The sequence below is a fragment of the Polyergus mexicanus genome, unplaced genomic scaffold, assembly GCF_030449975.1.
Source record: "Polyergus mexicanus isolate NDT 795.1 unplaced genomic scaffold, iyPolMexi1.0 SCAF_5, whole genome shotgun sequence".
NCBI classification, from domain to species: Eukaryota; Metazoa; Arthropoda; class Insecta; order Hymenoptera; family Formicidae; genus Polyergus; species Polyergus mexicanus.
The window spans coordinates 2,417,814-2,436,486 of NW_027223325.1; the positions used below are offsets into that span (position 1 = coordinate 2,417,814).

General features: G+C 35.0%; 1 protein-coding gene and 1 long non-coding RNA gene across 2 annotated transcripts in view; one reads left to right on the forward strand and one right to left on the reverse strand.

Moving 5' to 3' along the window:
* The first annotated feature begins 2,873 nt into the window (after positions 1–2,873).
* The window catches only part of LOC138933169 (uncharacterized), a 151,888-nt gene continuing 136,088 nt past the window's right edge, over positions 2,874–18,673 (forward strand). The window contains exon 1 of the long non-coding RNA XR_011446933.1: positions 2,874–3,054. This is a non-coding gene — a long non-coding RNA (uncharacterized lncRNA). The remainder of the gene's footprint in view (positions 3,055–18,673) is intronic.
* LOC138933168 (netrin-1) overlaps positions 7,868–18,673 on the reverse strand; it is a 169,699-nt gene continuing 158,893 nt past the window's right edge. Inside the window, exons 5-7 of the mRNA XM_070295715.1 lie at positions 11,840–11,908; positions 9,025–9,235; positions 7,868–8,540 (exon numbers count right to left, since the gene is read on the reverse strand). Of these exons, the coding sequence (XP_070151816.1) occupies positions 8,396–8,540; positions 9,025–9,235; positions 11,840–11,908 (425 nt within the window). The 3' untranslated portion in view covers positions 7,868–8,395. The remainder of the gene's footprint in view (positions 8,541–9,024; positions 9,236–11,839; positions 11,909–18,673) is intronic.

Genomic DNA, 18,673 nt, shown 5'->3' on the forward strand with positions numbered 1-18,673 from the left:
AGTCGCAGTCGTTTCGATCCGTAAATCTCGCGATGATTATCGTTCTCAAGTGTATTTTGCGTGTGAAAAAGTATCGCGAATATCTCTTGTAAAGTCAGGCGTACGTCGTAATATACGTCAAATATAATATAATCATTATTACGCGATTTCTCGATATTGTACAATTGTAATCGACCGAGGACAATATCCTCCCATATTTCGCATTATATTTCCTCGTTTGGCATAAATCCTTCAGTATGTATATATATATATATTTCATTCTATAATTAGCTGCGCTGATCACCATATTTTTTTCTTGGCTGTTTTATAACAATCAGCGTTATTTCGATGAAATTTCAATATTTTTATTAAAATATTCAAAAAATTTTACTTCTAGGGGAAAGTTACTGCTAAGTGCGCTACTTCGTTCGATACTTGGAGAATTGCAATTGCCTTAGAGTAATCGCGCATTTCACGTTCAATCGCGAACCGCGTCGCAACGATCACAGTCGCGCTTAAACTCCATTTTAATTTCTCGCGTTTTTTTAAGGTGTAAAAAATTATCTCGTATATATATCTCGAGGGGTGTCAAACGTATGCGATAACGCGTTAAATATCGTGTGTGACAAAATCAATTATTGTAATTCCGTTATTTAAGCGATCCGTTCCCGTGCGTATCCCGAAATTCCGTATCTGTGGCCGTGCTCGAAATCATCTTCGCATATTTCGCGAATCATTTTCCCGCCGAACATCGCAATCGTGTGTGTATCATCAGGTATGTACATGTCATTATTTAGCGCTTAAAAGTATTGAGGAGTGCAAGCAAAGGGGAAGAGAAGGGGAAAGAAGCCATTGTAGAAAAAACCGTTAGGGCAAGCTAGTCTCGTGAAAATTGGCGCGGAAAGTTTACCGTACGCTAACGCCCTCTCTGCGTTGCCGGTAGATTGAGAAACAGTAAGCTAATAGCGGCACGGATGGTAACCGTTGAAAATAAGAAATCATCACGACCGTATATGTATATCGCGACATATTCATACAATTTGTAAAATTATAGTGGTGAGTTATGAAACTCAAGTACATATTATTAACTTGTTTATCTTCTGTATTGTTGAATCACGTATTTTTTTTTTTAAAATATCGAAAAATGTGATCTTGTAAAAAGAATGAATTAAAAATGGATTGCGATTTTTTTTTTTTTTTTAGTATCTATTAAATGTATAAAATTTTTATATTACAAAATTACATATTCCTATACCGTAGGAAAGATGTCAATAATAAATTTAATAAAGTCGTGTCGTTGAAGGAATATATAGTTCTTTGCGATAGTTCTTACGCATTGCATTTATTTCTCGTACAACTAATCACATTTATTACACCACAATACACGACGGTACACTTAATAATTTAATCGAGTCTAAGTGATAATCGTGGTACAGTAGCAATCGATCGATTAATGCGGAGGTATAAATAGCATACTCTTATTGCGAAACATCGCGTACAACTCTACGATATATATACTTGTCGTTCGTTAATTCCGAATAAAAGTCGCATTTTTGTATCAGCGACGAGATTCTCGGAGAAACTCGTTTGCGTAATACACTTTTAATCGTGAGAAAGTTATTTTGTTACATCGAATTACGTACAAGGGCGTGGATAAATTGCCCGTTAACATTATATCATGTCGTACCTGTATACGACATGTCAGGGATTAAATCTGTACACAACAGTCAGGGATTAAGATCAACAAATTATATATCAATCAAGCTCTCTGAAACTGAGCGATCTTATAATGATAACAATTTTTGTCTCTTCTCTTCTATTTTCGATTGTAATGTAATTCACAACTAATGATATAGCGTATTTATACATATATTTTAATCAGCGAAATATGTTTACGAAGAAAAAATTACATTGTATTTGTTTATAAAATTTTTTATCTTTTGAAAAGAGCTATAGATTAATTATTGAAATTTTCAGGTATGAACACATTTCAATAAAATTAAAGAACTTTTAAATTGAAACTTTTTAAAAATATATGTTACTTTCTTTTTAATTCATTCACAAGTACAATAATTGATATTAATGATCTTATTATGTGGCGAATTTACATATCCAATCTATTATTTGTCTCAATTTGATCAGTTCTCCTTAATCCCTGACTATACGTGTTACTTGCAGATAGATGATATATGTATATAGTCTTTTAATCTTAGTTTCTAAAAAGCTATCTTAAGTTGGTACATTTTATACATGTAATTATAGCGTAGATAACGGAGACGACGGATCTCATTTATAAATTGAGGGTGCTAGATCTATAATACGATTGATATAATTGAAAAAGAAAAACAGAATTCTAGATAAATTCTATTTTTTTTTTTTTTTAATTTAAGAAATTAAGCAGTATTCAAATTTCACATATAAAAAAAATTGAGAATAGTAGTTTCAATAGTATCTTTTTTTAAATTTCTGCAAAGAGAGAAGCATCGAATATATAATTGAAATTATATACCAGAACATATTACGTATTAAATATTAAAATACTTTTTTGTAATATCATATAAAAGAAATTGTTAAGAGAAATCTATTAAAGTTTACATAAGTATTTCATAACATTCAAAATAAAATTAAATATAATGAATTTTCATTATTTTTTCTTTGGTCTTACAGATTAAATGATTTAACACAAATTGCGAGATTTTATAAATAACGTTACACTTTTTTGTCGATATCTTTCGGTATTTCTCAATCGAGATATATCAATCATGTTGATATAATATTGAAAAAAATTTAGTTTTTTAAAATTATTGACTGTAAAATAATCTCGAGTTTGCGATGTAAAATCTTGATGCGCGAAGCTCAGAAAGTGAAAGTACGCAAATTTAATCACTGTAACTTTTGATTTTAGGACGCATCGTCTCGTAACGTGAAGATTGTTGGATCGAGATCTATCGTCTCCGTGGTATTATAGGCTCGCGGTCGCAACGACGTGAACGTTCGCCGTCCATCTATGATGTTGTCGATCGTCCGTCAGAATCGTTTCCATTTCCGACGTCACGTTCAGCCATCGTTAAAATCGTAAGTACATACATACATTGTCAACTACGGCACACACGAAAGAGCGTACGACTGTTTTCTTCTCGTTCAAAAACGAGAGCGATCGCGTCTGATTTATACTTCCTGCGGGATCCTCTTCCGGAAAACTGCTCGCATGTGATTAGCGTGATTATAGTTAAAGCACATAATTTAATGTCTGTGATGTAATATTTATTGATGTATGTTTAGATTGATCAATATCAAAAGCATGCATCCAAATATCGTAAATATAAATGTATTTTTTCTTCCCGCGAACTTTATTTTTTTAATATTATAATAAAGCATTGTTTTCTGTATAATTTTCTTTATTTAGTATATAATTTAGTATATCATCGTTAATCATTTAATGTATAAATCACAGCATTCAAAATTAAAATAAGTTTTTCTATAAACGTATATATGTATATAGAATATTTTTCAGACATTTTCGCGCATTTTTTTCGATTATAAATTTTCTATTTGACCCATAGTGGATTTTTCTTTAAAAGATATATTATATATATATATATATATGTACTTTTTAATCGTTGATTAAAAAAAGGAGAGCTTTTTATCGCGTTTTGCGTTGAATTGATGTGGACGTATGTTTAAAGTTCCATTGATCATAGATAAAGAAATTCGATGATAATTCGCATTTCGTACGTGGGAAAAATTAACGAATAAATTCGATTATCGAATAAAATACTACCGTTGCGCTAATCTGATGCGAGCACTGATGGGTTCCTTTTGAACGCGACATGTGCACAGACCATTTTCTCCCTCGTTCCGTTTTTTTCGCGCTGTTTTTCACTAAAAGGAACAGATCGTTTTAATCGATCGTTTAATGAAACGGAAGAGGGGGGACGTATTCGGCACAATTTAGGAACTTGGCTCGAAACGCGATGCGTGAAGGATAATCCGCTTGATCGTTATCGCAATCGCGCGTAACAGCGTATTTACATTACGCAATTTTTTAGCGATATTTGTTTATATATGTAATTTTACATTTTTATCATATCGTAGTATTACAATCGCTATCAATATAATATCATAACATACAAGGTCTATATGCGATGATTTAACATATTGTGACGTAGGAGGAGAAGAATTTTATCTCGATATCGCCAGAAAATCGAGTAGCGTAAACGGCATCTCCATTCCTTTCGGAGGATCAAATTAATCTTAGAAATTTTTCTTTCCATCAAACCAGAAAAAATACGTAGTTACGGATAAATGTTTCTACAGATTATTTCATTATTTCTAAATAATACGCTTGTGACGTTTGATCGTCGGATCTTCGCGAATCCTTTCTTATCGTACTCTCGCGAGAAGGACTTACAGCTCGGGAAGAATAGTCTTCGCGACAGTTTCCTCGCGTGTTGGCGTGATATCAGGAATCCGGATAGAATCAGACAGCGGGACGTAACAGGTGGGCTCTTTGCGATTGCGGGTCGTCGATTACATCGAATAACACGCGATAATTTCCAAATCAGTGTTCTTATCACTGATCTCTATCTATGTTAATATGACTTTCCTTCGACTGATATTTTATTTAGATGTTTTTCTTCATTTACCACTTCAATCTTCATATCTTTAAAATATCGTCTCATAAAGATCAATGATGTTTTCGCTTTTTTACGAACAATGATTAACTGAACGCCGCCGTCACCGTTTAGAATCCGTGACGCAAACAATCCGGGAGAGTGTCACCATTGATCGATAAGTCCGCGACTCACATCGTGACACGTGTCAGTGCGCTTAGCCTCTACCGATCTCTCCTTTCTCTCTCTTTCTCTCTCTCTCTCTCTCTCTCTCTCTCTCTCTCTCTCTCATACTATTACGTAATATAATATACGAGCTAGAAAAGGATCTTAATAATTTATATAGAAAATGTACAAGAGAAAATCTACATTCAACGAACGCGATGTGATATTTCTATATGAATACGGTCGACGCGCGAATGATCGAGCGAGAGCGAAGAATAAATAAATTAAAACAGAAGTCGCGAGAGAGGGTGGGGAAGCCCGGGGATGAATCTTGTGCCATTTACAATCGAGCAGTCCGCCACCGTGTCGAAAAATCAACGCGCAATGCAACGCTTGTGTTGTCCGTTTTTAATACTTATTTTTTGCCTTTTTTTATTGAGACAAAAGTCACAAACAAGACACTATGTTTTGCGAGTATTGACTCAACGAATCGTCATTTAACAAAAATACTGATACGCTCTGTTTGGTCTTAGGTTATCTTGCTCAATTGAACGACTCGCGAATTTCGCAACTTTGTCGTACATGCTTGCATATTATTCTCGATCGGATGCAAGACGCGCGTATCCATCTCCAGGCAAATTCCATTCGTTCCAATTTTAGCGTACCTCGTTCAAAGAAGCATTTAAGCCGAGCGAAATGGATGCCGGTCGACAACTTGACTTAAATCCGCACTTCGCGGATTGCTAATAGCCTTAGAGCCAAATGTATTGCAAGTAATTTATTTCACCGAATGAACTAATGTCTGTGCGAGCATCATGCACACTCAAATGTACAATATTTAACCGAATTAAAATTCGCCGTACGAATTTGAACATCTTTAAGAGCACGAACGATTTTTACACGAATCTTCTAGTGCAATATCTCTCTTTAAATTCTTTTAAACATCATTAACAAATTAACATAAATTTGCAAAAGTAGAATAATAAATATATATTCACGCCTTTACATTAGTTTGTATAAATCTTGAATAATGTTTATGTGTGCAGTTTGACGAAGAATGAAATAAAACGACAGAGAATTTCTCCTAGTCTAAAGATTTCTCTTTCGATTTAACCAGCGTTTGTTCAGCAATCGATAGGACGAAGTAGAAACGTGATCGTTATTCTTATATTGAGAAAACGCTATTGAAATTAACTTTCCATTATAGAATATATAATATAGACTTATAATATAGACTTATCGTGTTACTTTTCGTCTACGGGCTCTTTAAAAAATCTGGAAATGACATTTTTTCAAGAAGAAAGAGACTAATAATTTTTAAATTAAAATGCAACAAAAATAAATGACATCTTCCGATATTATCCTATTAAAAAATGATTATAGGGATTTCTGAAAAATGTAGCTTGATTAAGTTTTGAACATCTTATATATTCCGATATATTTAATACTTAATATCAAGTAATTGAAAATCATATATTTCATGCTTATGTATCTTCTTATCTATTTGCTTCGCGTACGTTTTCGTTTCTCTTTTTGCCTCTCTCGAAACTTCATTGGATTCTCGCGCTGTTTCTCTCTCACGCCCACTTTCTCCGAGTGCACCGGCTCTCAAGACAAGACAGCCGTGAATAAATCAGATTTGAAGTGTCTAAGACATGCTACATGTACGTACGCATTTTGCGCTTGTCTACTTGAGACTAGCCTTTTAATACCGAGAACGATACGAGCCCTCCGGTACCGGACACAGTTAAATCATGCTTCCGTAGCAGGTGTGTCGCGATTTTCTCAAGAGTAAAGTCCAGAAGCACATGTTGTATTATCACATGTATTTTTACCTCGTTATTACTATTTACAGTAATGTCGAAATATTACCGTACAATTTGCGATCCGTATACATTACATAATCTTTTTTATTTTACACATATAAAATTATTTTTATATAGGGATTCAAAATTAAGACGATAAAAGATTGAAATGGAGGAAAAAAGGCACAGAGAAGCAAAAATCTTGTTTCAAAAAAATATATATATGTAAAACTTTCTTTCTTTCGTTCTTACAAAATACTTGAATGGACTTGCAATTAGGCAAGGTCTTGCAAGGTCCATTAACCTAATAAGAAGGTAGAAAAAATAAAAGCTTTAGATAAAATTTTTTCAAAAAACGGAAGAACATTTTGCGTTCTTTTTTTAGTCATCGCATCAATTTCTGCTCGTAAAGCAAAAATAAAAGGGGACGAATAAGATTAAAGATTGTGCATCAGCGACGCGTATGATTTGGGAAATTGATTTCGCTTTACCGAATCTATTAAGCTTTAATGACAGCACCTTCCGTAATATAAATGCATTAACGCCCGGTTCATACATATCGCGCTCACGATATATCACGTATAATTTATACACGTCCATTTTTTGTATATAGCAAATTGATGTTGATGAATATGAATTATCATTGTGGAGAAGCGTTTTGAAAGAGCTTGATTATTCCATATATTATATAACGGTAATAATACCACAAATTACCCTACATATATCGTTGTACGTTCAACTTAATTAAAACCATTAATTTCTATTAATTAATTTCTATTGAGTGCAATATTCTGACTGTGCTGTAAACGCTTTTTGATGTGGAAGTAAATATTTTTCTTTTAAATCCGATTTAAATGTTAGGTACAAATGGTACAGAAACTATACAGACAACGATATATTTGGGCGATTATTCGCCATTGAATGTCGTCGAGAATACCATACCGGCAGCGATTTGCGGTATTCCAGAGTAATTGAATCTGTCGCGTAAATTCGACCCAACATTCATCTCGCGACATTTCTCACGGACATGCGATTTATCGGGTGCGAACGGGCACGGCCTCAAAGATTCATGCCGTTCAATAAATCGCTTGTCACGTAGAGATGTCGTGCGACAAATGTCAGAAGTGAATCGACATCGAGGAATATATATATGCTCGTTCTACACAGAGACATTAGATATTCGTTAGGTATGCGATTTGCCATCTTCGAACAAATCTAAGCTGATCTAAGATATAAGTTCGACTTAGAGGCTTGGACTTTTGCGACCTTTTCATATCGAAACAAAAAAAAGAAAGTCCGTAAAAATATATATATATAATCCGTTGAGGATAAATGCGAATAGTTTGAGATTTTGGTACTTATTTGTCGGTATCTATATTTTGAATAATCGATAGTTTACGAATAGCTTCGGGATTATCTACATAATGGAATTGTCTTGGCGCGCAAATCTCTCCGTATGCACGTGCATTGCTCGTGTTATTTCGCGCGGCGGATGCTCCATTTGAAAATATCGCAACTTCCCCTTTCGTTCTCCTCTTCCTCGTACTTTGCCTTCGACGTACGTACAGTAGTCGATGAGTACCGCGCGTAAAACAAAATCGGCACCCCCGATACCGGTATTCGCGGCCGGGAAATAAAGATATGCAGGCTTCTACGAACACGGTTGGGAAAGGATCGACTTCTCTCTCTTTCTCTCTATCTTTCTCACACGTACACACATACACATTCACACACGCTCACTCTCGTTCTCTCATTCACTCTCCCTTTCTCCTCCTCTCTCTCTCTCTCTCTCGCTTTCTATCTCTTCCTCTCTTTCCGCGACGTGCGAACACTTCAATGGCACGATCTCGCCCTTCGTTGGAAACGGCGCATTCGGCGATGCCATTCGTCGCGCCACTCGATGACGATCGACCTCTGCGTCACCGTGAGTCCACCTTGGCCACCGCCGTCGTTCTCTTGGCCAAGGATCAAGTACGACCTGCGAACACACATAACGTGAGCTCAAGTCGCGGTCGCGAGCTTCGTTCAATCGCCAGCTGTTGCCGGTCGCAATTTCGCGTTCGTTCACAATCTGACAGGCAGTTCACGATCGTTATAGATTATTATATATGCTAGATTACTAGATTATCACAGTATATCAGAAAACCTTGATCGTTTGGCTTGATTTTCACTTGAAGATAAACAAAAAAATCAAACAACACTAAAGATATCTATAAGAAATATTTACAAATGTCTGAAAAAATTAGGACGTATTTTGCACGTCTTTATAATATCATTGTAAAATTAACGATAAAGAATGATTAAAGAATGAGATTTATAATTAGAGAGAAAAACGTAACAAAGCCTACACCGAGAATTAAAATTTTCAAAAAAAATTCCCACTTATTTTCTTACAAGCGGAATTATTTGTTTAGAAAATTAAGATGTAATATCAACGATTTGTCAAGAGATAAAATACTTACTTATTAGGCTTGATTTTTGGGCATCTGCAGGCCAGATCAGCCGAATGAACGTAAAGAGATAAGTCACCACGTCGAAGCCTCGAGTTGGAATTTTTCTTGTAAATGAAATCGACGTTTAGAGTGAATCGGATCCAGGATGTGCCTGATACACTTGTGCCGCCTTGCGAGCCGTCGCTTTTCTTGTGCCTGTCCGTTATTCTGCCCAGAATAGCTACGGTGAAAAAAAAAAAAAAAAAAAAAAAAAAAATTAAATATAATTCGTTTCAGGTATTTTATTTTACAATAAATAAAGTTATATCATTGTCTCCACAAGAATATTCTATAAAATAAGATATTGAAGATCTTTTAATATGCTGTTTTTGGTAGAACAGAATTTATATGCATAATTTACAAATGTTAATATTAATGATCCATAAATATCTGATACACATTTTGTGCACCAAATACAAACAATTAAAACAAATTACGTCATCGTATAACCTTAAGTAGATGTAATCGTAGAATCAACATTTGACGTTACACCTAAAATATGTAATCGGCATCAGGCTTTAACACGAACACACGTGTTCCTTATGTTCAAAAGAGGCCCGGATCCTTTCAATTGTTCGAGACTATAGAATCGAATGGGGGATCGCGGTTGGGCGAGACTTTTCTTTTTTCTTTCTTTCTTTCCTGTTACGATCGTACCATCGATCCTGTTGTCCTCCGGACAGGGATACTATTAGCCTTTCGCCAAGGACTAGGGTCATGCCCCAGCGAAACGATTCAGCGTTGAGTTGCATTCGATCGAGCCATTCATTACTCGACGTCGACGTTACGAGTTTATACGCCGTCCTGTTTGACCCCGGAGTTTGCTATTCGAATCACGAGGTCGCGTTATTTCTCACGTGTTGTACACTGGAGATTTTTAATTTACCCTCGCAGGATAGGATCAGGATAGCGAAATATATCTTTGTAACGGAAATATGCATTTTCTTTGATAGAGAGCTTTAGTAGTGACTCACGGTTTTTAAAATTGACATTTGTCGAACTATTGCATCATTTATTAATTCAAATTGTTTAATTTTTTTCTTACAAGAACGCAATTGATTGACAAGAAATAGAATATAATGCAATTCTTTTAATTATTAAATATTTATGTAGAAAATTATATAATTGAAATTTTATTTTTATTTGAAAATCTAATTAATTAAATTAATTTTGAAGTTTTGCTATTAAAAAAAGATTTTCAGCGATAAAACTTACATTTTTTTCATCGCAAAGATTATTATACATATGATGCACGTGATACAATTATTTTTACTAATTGCGCATCTTTGACACATAGCTGTTTTTGAAAAAATAATTATTTTTTTCTAAACTATTTTCGTTCCCTTCCTCTTTATCCCCATCTCCTTTTCACTCTCTCGTTTTCATCAGGCCATTGCGCGAGATTGAGCCATTCTCGCGGTTTTCTTTTTGTCAGACTGCAAATACCGAAACAGCTGAATGTGTTTTTGTATTGAGCAGCAGTTTCCTTATTCAAATCCCCTTCGCGTATTCGAAATTCGCGGTGACGAAAAAATACGTGAAAGCACGCGCAACGTCGAGGACGTCGCTGTTCCCGATCGGTTTCCCGACGGGGCTGCGGGATGCGCGCCCGTTTCAACCGCTATTCTAGGTCGGAGACAGCTAAGTGCAGACCTGTTGAAGATTTATCTGCGCTGAATCAAACGAGCGGACAGAACAGGAGACGGGAGGTCGAAGCCGCCGCCCGGCCAAACCCGTGCCGGACCACGGCTCAAAGGCATACCATTCTATTATTGAAAGCACCCAACACCATTAAAACGCGAGTCTTTCATTTTTTAACGAACCGTTATACGCAGTACCGTGGAAGGAGAGAGAAATATATGCAAACAACCCTTTTCTTTTATTTTCCTCAACGGTTGGATCTAGCAAACTTGGCGAGCCCTAAATATTAAAAATCGATGAATAAAAAAATCATTTTTCAGCCTTTATCGATAAATAAATGCCTATTTGAGATAGCACTATTTTATTTATATCTATTACACAGAACGATGACTTTAGAGAAAATATAAAGAACTGATTACAATTATTGAAAAAATATCGAAAAATATAAAAATTTAGAATATATAAGGTAAAGGAAGAAAGAGAAACCCTCGAAGTTTTCTAAAGTAAAATTTGTAATCGCTTCTTACTGTCTTCCTGATTCTTTCTGTTCGTGTTCCTCTCTGAGCGTACGTTTTTGTTCGACTTTTTCGAGGACTTTTGAGGGAGAGAACGATATTCTGGCATAAATCGTTGTTTCACATGCATCCTCCTCTCCCGTTACCGGGTTGGGTACATATCTATTCCCGATAAAAGCCGAAACAATTCCGGTGGCTCTGTCCTGGTAATGTTTTTCCACAATAGAGCCAGAGAATCGAGGTCTATATCACATTTATCGTCATTTCAATCTTTCCTGTCTAGCTCGCCGAAATATAACGATATTAGATTATTATCTTACTATTAGGAAAATAACGGAATATCTAATATAGGAATGTAAAACTAATTGTTTACACATATAAATTCAAGAAAATTAAGACAAACTCTTTTATCTTATAGATAGATAATAAATCATTCTAACTTTAGAATTTTTTTGGTAGCAATTCTATGTACATACGACTAGTTAATTATAGGACACTGAGAAATTCGCGTTGCGAAGGGATTTTTATGCAATGTTTGCGTTTCTACGAGTTTCATTATATCAAGGACGAGAGCGCAATTAATACACCTTTCTCTGTCTACGACAATTGTTTTGGAGACACGCACTTACCATAATCTCTTTTGCAGTACTTGTTGAGATTTAGCCTCTTCGTGCTGGCGCGACACTTTCCGCACTGATCTGCAACAAAACGAAGTAGAAGACAAATTACATCGCTTTCAGTGACTTAATCAATTTATGGCGATGCGGGTTAAAACGCGGTAGTTAATTCCCTTGGGCACGCAGACATCGGCGAACGAGGAAACGCGTCGTTAGCAAAATGTTCTTTAAACTGCGCGCAGAATACAATTCGGTCGAGTCAAACAATTGTCGTAATTGAACTTTGTACGGAGTTCATCAAAATGATGAATCGGCCACTATTATGGTAATTATCGCGGTACATCAGGCTAAAAATATTTCTTTTGCTAGACACAATCAATGTGCAATAAATAAATTATTATTATTTATCCAAGAATGGTCAAGATTATTGTGATGTATAGTATTATAAGTAAGAATAATTGACTAAAATAACAGAACAATCATTTTATTATCTATTATTTTATCATGTATTAAATGACATAGTAAAATAGCAGTATAATCGATTAAGTTAAACATCACTAAAATGGTATTTACGTCTGCATTTATGAGAGATTCATCCCTTTATTAAAGTTTTCGAAAACAAACATTAATCGTTCTCTCCTGAGACATTCTTGCGCGTTTCAACAGAATTGGAGATAGAGCAAGACCACAAGATACTTTGTAAAACAAGGGATTGAAGGGATCGACTAGCTGGATTGCTAGCCGCAATCCGCAACGGTTTTCAAACAATTCAATGTTCAAACAAAATAGTCTACAAACTCTTTGTTTGTTATATATGCATAAAAAGATAAATAATAGGATTATTTCGCACTTATATCGATGTTTTTAAAATAGTCCGTCAATCATAAAATACATAAAAATATTTATTCAGACAATATTTTCGATTATTGAAAAATGCTTTCCACGCAGGAACTAACGATAAGTTCCAAAGATTACAACGAAATCATATATAAATATTCTTAATTTAATTTCAAGTAAATTTAAAAAAGTTAAATTTTGAAAAATATATAAATTAAAGAATAGTTACAATAATTGGAAATTGGAAAAGTTGAGAGAGAAAGAGAGAGAGAGAGAGAGAGAGAGAGAGAGAGATGCAAAGATCCTCCTATGGTATTTTCGCTAAGGAAAAAAATCAAAGAATCCATAAATGAAAATTAATTTGCTAACTTTAGGGCAGTCTATGTAATAGCAAGTAATAGTGTACATGCACAGATGAGATTCTGATGAAAGACGAGATGGGTGAGTATCGTGACGTCACGCAAGGAGCCTTCGACCTCGTGGTCGCGCACACATTGCGGGCACTTGGGTTACTTCAGTTCGTCTCGTCGCGTCTCGCACTTGACACGGCCCATTATCATCCACCGGCGTATATCTATCCATCTATTATCTAGATACGCGACTATCCATCCATTATATCCCGTACGGTCATCGCGTCCCCGCATCAGCCGCTCAATTAATTCTCCGAGAGCAATGTGTTATATAGTCTCGACTGCCACGGAGACCAAGAAAGGTGCGAGTCAGCACCGTGACTAGCACGAAGCGAACTATAAAACACTTGCTTTAAACGCGGAGAAAAAAATCATCGTTGATAATGATTTCTCGAAAAAAAAAAAAGAAAATCGAAGGATTGGAAAAAGCTCAGAGAAACGGAGAGAACAAAGTAATGAAACAGTAAAATTTTCTCTTCTCTCATAAATGATGTTTGGAGCTTTTTGCAATCATTGAAATATTATTAACATAATAAGGAAAGATATTAAATAATATAAAACATGTCTTTAATTTCGTCAATTTTAATCATACATTGTGTATGAAAAACGAAAATATTCAAACTTATGAGAAGGGCTTAGAAAAAAGACATATCCATTTTAGGTTTGATTTGATCTTCCCTTCGGTTTTATCTCACTTCCTCTAATTAAAATCATGGCATTAAGGACCGCGATCGCAGTCTAGAGAGTATGAATAGGCAGATGCGAATCGAGAAACGTGACGTACCCAATGCTGGGCGTACGGAGCTAACTAGTGAATTAGCGTGAACGGTTCACCTGGTGCTGGCTGGCTGCCTCGCAATGCCACATTGACCTTCACTCGTTCGTACGCTGCGACGATTGACGGATTGCACACGTGTCGGGGATTGAAAGAGCATGGATTGATCGGCTGATCGGCAACACGATCGAGAATTGCCCGTGAGATCGGCCGACTGTTGCTCGATGCGTTGATTTATCGCCAGCGACGTCGTTAGATTTCATAACGCGATGGAGACAGTAGCTGCGAGGGGGTTTTACAGTGTTGGATCTAAATTTATCATGGGGAGGGGGGGTGGGGTCTACATAAGTTAGGATATCAGTTCTATATGAGTAAGATGCTTTCTTTTTATCAAATAATAATAAATTTCAAATATATAAGAATCGAATATATATAATATTGTATATATATTTAAAAATTGAAAAGAAATTATATTAATTTCGTATATAAATTGACGCATATAAAAATATATGCATGCTATTCAACGATTGGATCAATTGATCCATTGCAAAATGCTCAATATAAGTTATCAAATTATATCTATAATAAGCTTTCGCATTTAGGCAAATTTCTGTATAAGTTTTCAGGATATTAACACCAATCTTATTGCATTATATTGTGTTTTGCGAAATTCGTTATTATATTTATTTACGTATTGCGAAGTGTGCCGCATCGGGCAGGAAGTTGACGCGAGAGAAACATGTGTGTGCCAAATATTTAAAGCCGCGGAATAGCCGCACCGAAAAATATTTGTTTTTCGATACAAGAGAGAGAGAGAACAACCGGTTCTATCTCGCATCCGGTTCGCGAGAATAAGCGGTGGACGGTAAGAAAAAAAATGAAAAGAATAAAAAAACAAACTACGGGGAGTAAAGATACATTTTTTAGACCGAATGATGGAATGTGCATGCGAGTATCGAGACTATCGCGCAATGTCCTATTACGTTTTTTTTTTTTTTTTTTTTTTTTTTTATATAATAGATACATTACGATAAGATTATGTCTTATTTTATTTACATGTTTTTTATGTAAGAAAAAATTTGTATTTTTTATTTTACATATTATACAATTTGCGACTATAAATTTACATATCTCTCTCTTCATATGTACCTTCTTATCTAATTATTCTGAAAGTGTTGAATCTTTTTCAGGCTTCTTCTGATAAGATGAGAGCTTGAATTTACAATTTATTTTATTTTGAAGTGTGTCTCCTAAGTAAATAATAAAAATTTATGTTTTTTATTTTACATACAAGTTACACAACCTGCGTGACTAAATTTACATATATATTTCTTTCCACATATGCTCTCTTATCTAATTTATCCTGAAAGTGCTTAATCCTTTGCAAACTTCTCCCGACACAAAATGAAATCTTAAATTTACATCTTTCTATTTCCCAAGTGAAGATTTGCGATGGCCGCATACGCGCGAGCGTTTGCGGTTCACGCACTATCCTGATCGCGTGCGAAAGTAGTTCACGTCAATCCCATAAATAATTACGATTAGACGCATCGGAGAAAATTAATCCTTTTCTCGTTGCCGGTGCTCATTTTAACACTCGGTGGTTAGAGATTCAGCGGTTACGCGCTGTCGAAGCAAGCGAGATACGTACGCCCTCCTTATTTATCTCGTTCTTACCTGATAATTCCACCTTTGCCAATCCCTGTCTTCCGGCTGCTCGATAACTATATTCTAATTATTAACAATTCTTTCTCTCTTTTTTTTTCTTCTATGAAAAACTGAACACACAAAAAAAGAGAGGAAGAGAAATAATTCTTTATCGCGCGATTATATAAGTGTGAAAACATAGGCGAGAGGGTATGCGAAATTAATTCGCTCGTGATTATCCACTGGAATCTATTTGAGATTTAAAACAATCGGGAAATCATAATTTCAGTTCATTCGTTATTATATGTTAATGTCATATACAGTTTTAAAAGAAAACAATTATAGAAAATCGGAAGTGTGCATAGTGATTTCATACTCTTTTGTTAAATTAAACTGGAAGTGAAAAAATAAGAGTCAAGAGAAAGAATAAAGCAAGAATCATTGCAAGAAATTTAATTTTCTGTTATCGAAGTTCAACTCGCAAAAATCTATAAGTTCCGATATTAAATACCTTCGTTGATGAGATTACTTTTATCATCATTTTACAAAAGTTGAGTTTCAAAATTATCGAATTATCCTTTTTCATAGTAATTAATTACTGAATATCTATCGAAAAGTGCATACAAAAGTTGCATGCAGTAAATACGAACATGGCTAGTTTTTCATTGCAAAACAATATATGAGATATAGTTAACGAACTATAGTTGCTTACACAGACTTTTTCCTGATTCTTATATTAAAAAATATTGTATGATCTATTTTAGCTTTTTTTTTAAGTCTTGAGGAATATATGCTTTTAATTCTGAGTATTGTTCTGAGATTAGCACAGCAATTTTTAAATATCAACAGAGGTTGCGTTGAAAAATATAAGAAAAAAACATGAAATTATAAATATGATAAATTTTAGTGCATGTGAAAAATAATAGCAAACTCTCGATTATATATTCAGCAATATGTAAACACGAAATTGAGAAGGTAATTAAGAACGTAATTATCCCGTTATACATCCGCAAACAATTTATGAATAGCTTTGTGTCCAATGTTTCGAATTAATGATGTCCACAGCATCGAGCGTGGGAGTAATAAACGTATACACACGTCAAAAATCTCGCTAATGCACGGGTAAATAATCTCACAGATAAATATACAAAAAGAGAGAGAAGAGATATATATATCCGTCCTCTCGTCCTTGGAGGGAGATAAGGTTATAATATAATGAAATAGAAAAATATTAAATATTTTTGACGTCTCGATATCATTGTGAAAAAAAAAATTAGCTTTGAATTGGTCGGGAAATATTCTTGAGCCCTCTTTTCTTTCAAATAACCCCTGTATTCTCTTCTTCTTATGTTTTTTTACATCTTATATTTTAGCGTATATCTTTATATTGAGACACGCTTCCGGCGTAACGTGCGGGATTGCGCGTACACGTGCGTCAAGGGCGCTAATACGCGTCATTCATAAGCGTCCTTTAGACGAATCTGCCATTCTGCCATTCATCCTAGTCCCATTCATCGGCCGACCGTCCCCAAGCGAGCGAGCGATGCGGCACGTCGCGTCAGTCGGAAGTCGCGTGATTTAGACGCCGAGATATTCGCGTGTAATCCGTTTAGATCCAATCGGTGGGCATCGTTAATACGAAGCGTCCGATCGGGACTTCCTTTGTGCCTTAATCATCGTCAATTTGTAACCGCGTGCGACACGAAAGCGTTTATTCGCGATATTAAAGGATATTTTTGAAGGATTTAGAATTATATCAAAAAGATAGAGTATTATTAATTTATTCACGTGCAATTTTAAAGCAGATGAATTTTTTTTTAATAGCCGGATAATGTGTGTGTGTGTGTGTGTGATTAATAAAATTATTTAGATTATTTTTACGAATATAGTTTCTTGTATGAAACAGTTTTGAAAATAGCTCTTGATTGATATGAACAATCGTCAGCGATTTTTATTAAATATTACATTTTTAGAATTATTTACAGCATCTAATTTCATAACTTAGCAATGTCCACGCGATATTAATTCGAGAGACTGACGTCTCGGTATCCGGCTCGGACTGGGATAAATTCTGGAGGTTATTTTAACCTTGACTATGCGCGCATATTTTTAGTCAGCCATATTCTCGGCACATTAATCGTTACTGAGAATGGTTACGCGAAGTGACGTGGAATTTTATGGCACTTGTTTTTATTGAGCTGACCTAATACTATTTCCGTTTTACGGAACCCATATCACTGTCAGAGCGTATCCTATTAAACGCGACATAAAAAAGAAAGAACATAGATCATAGATATTTGTTTAAGCTTTCCATAATGATTTATCTCACTCACAAAATACGAAAACCTGCATTATAATAAAATCTCATATGTATAAATATTACATGCGCGCGCACGCTTTTAGAATCACGTAAAATATTTTCTCGAATTTTTCATGCGCATATTTAACTGCTATTCGACGTTTACGTGCAAACAAATTATGAATAAATTATTTGTATTTATTCTCTTGCGTGAAATATTAAATTAGTTTTAAAACTTTTACTCTCCGAAGAAGAGAAAACATCATGAATTTATATCTTTTCTCTATCCCAAGGAAAATTCAAGAGAGTGCGCATCCCTTCACTAAGATTTAACCTTATGACGTTCATGTTGTACGGATTCTTTTTAAGCGACGCCGTTCCCCTAGCAGCGGACGTAGATTAATCTTCTGCAACGCGGCGGTGTTTTCCTTGGCAGAGAGACCGCGTCGCGCAGAGAAACGTGCCCGAGGTTTAAAGATGAATTTCACAAATCCCCGCCGTAGTTGCGGTACTTTTAAAGACGCCAACAAAAACATCAATATCGGTTCTCGCCGCACACAACGTATGTATACATGAATGGATAAAGAGATCTGAATTTATAAAAATTTGTCCGCGACATAAACTGAGGCATTCAACGCGATCCAATTCTCTATATAAATTCTTTTTTCTTCCAAGATAATCAAATTTTTGAAGCGAATAAGCAATTTAATATTATATAATCCAAGTCTTTATTTTTTTAGAGGAAGAAAATAATTTGAATTCTTTTTAGATACTCTCATGTATGGTATATCGATTTATTCGCGTGTTATTTTACGTTGGATACAAGTGTACATTTACGTATATGTGTACGGCTGATCTTCCTGTATTTCACGCTCAAT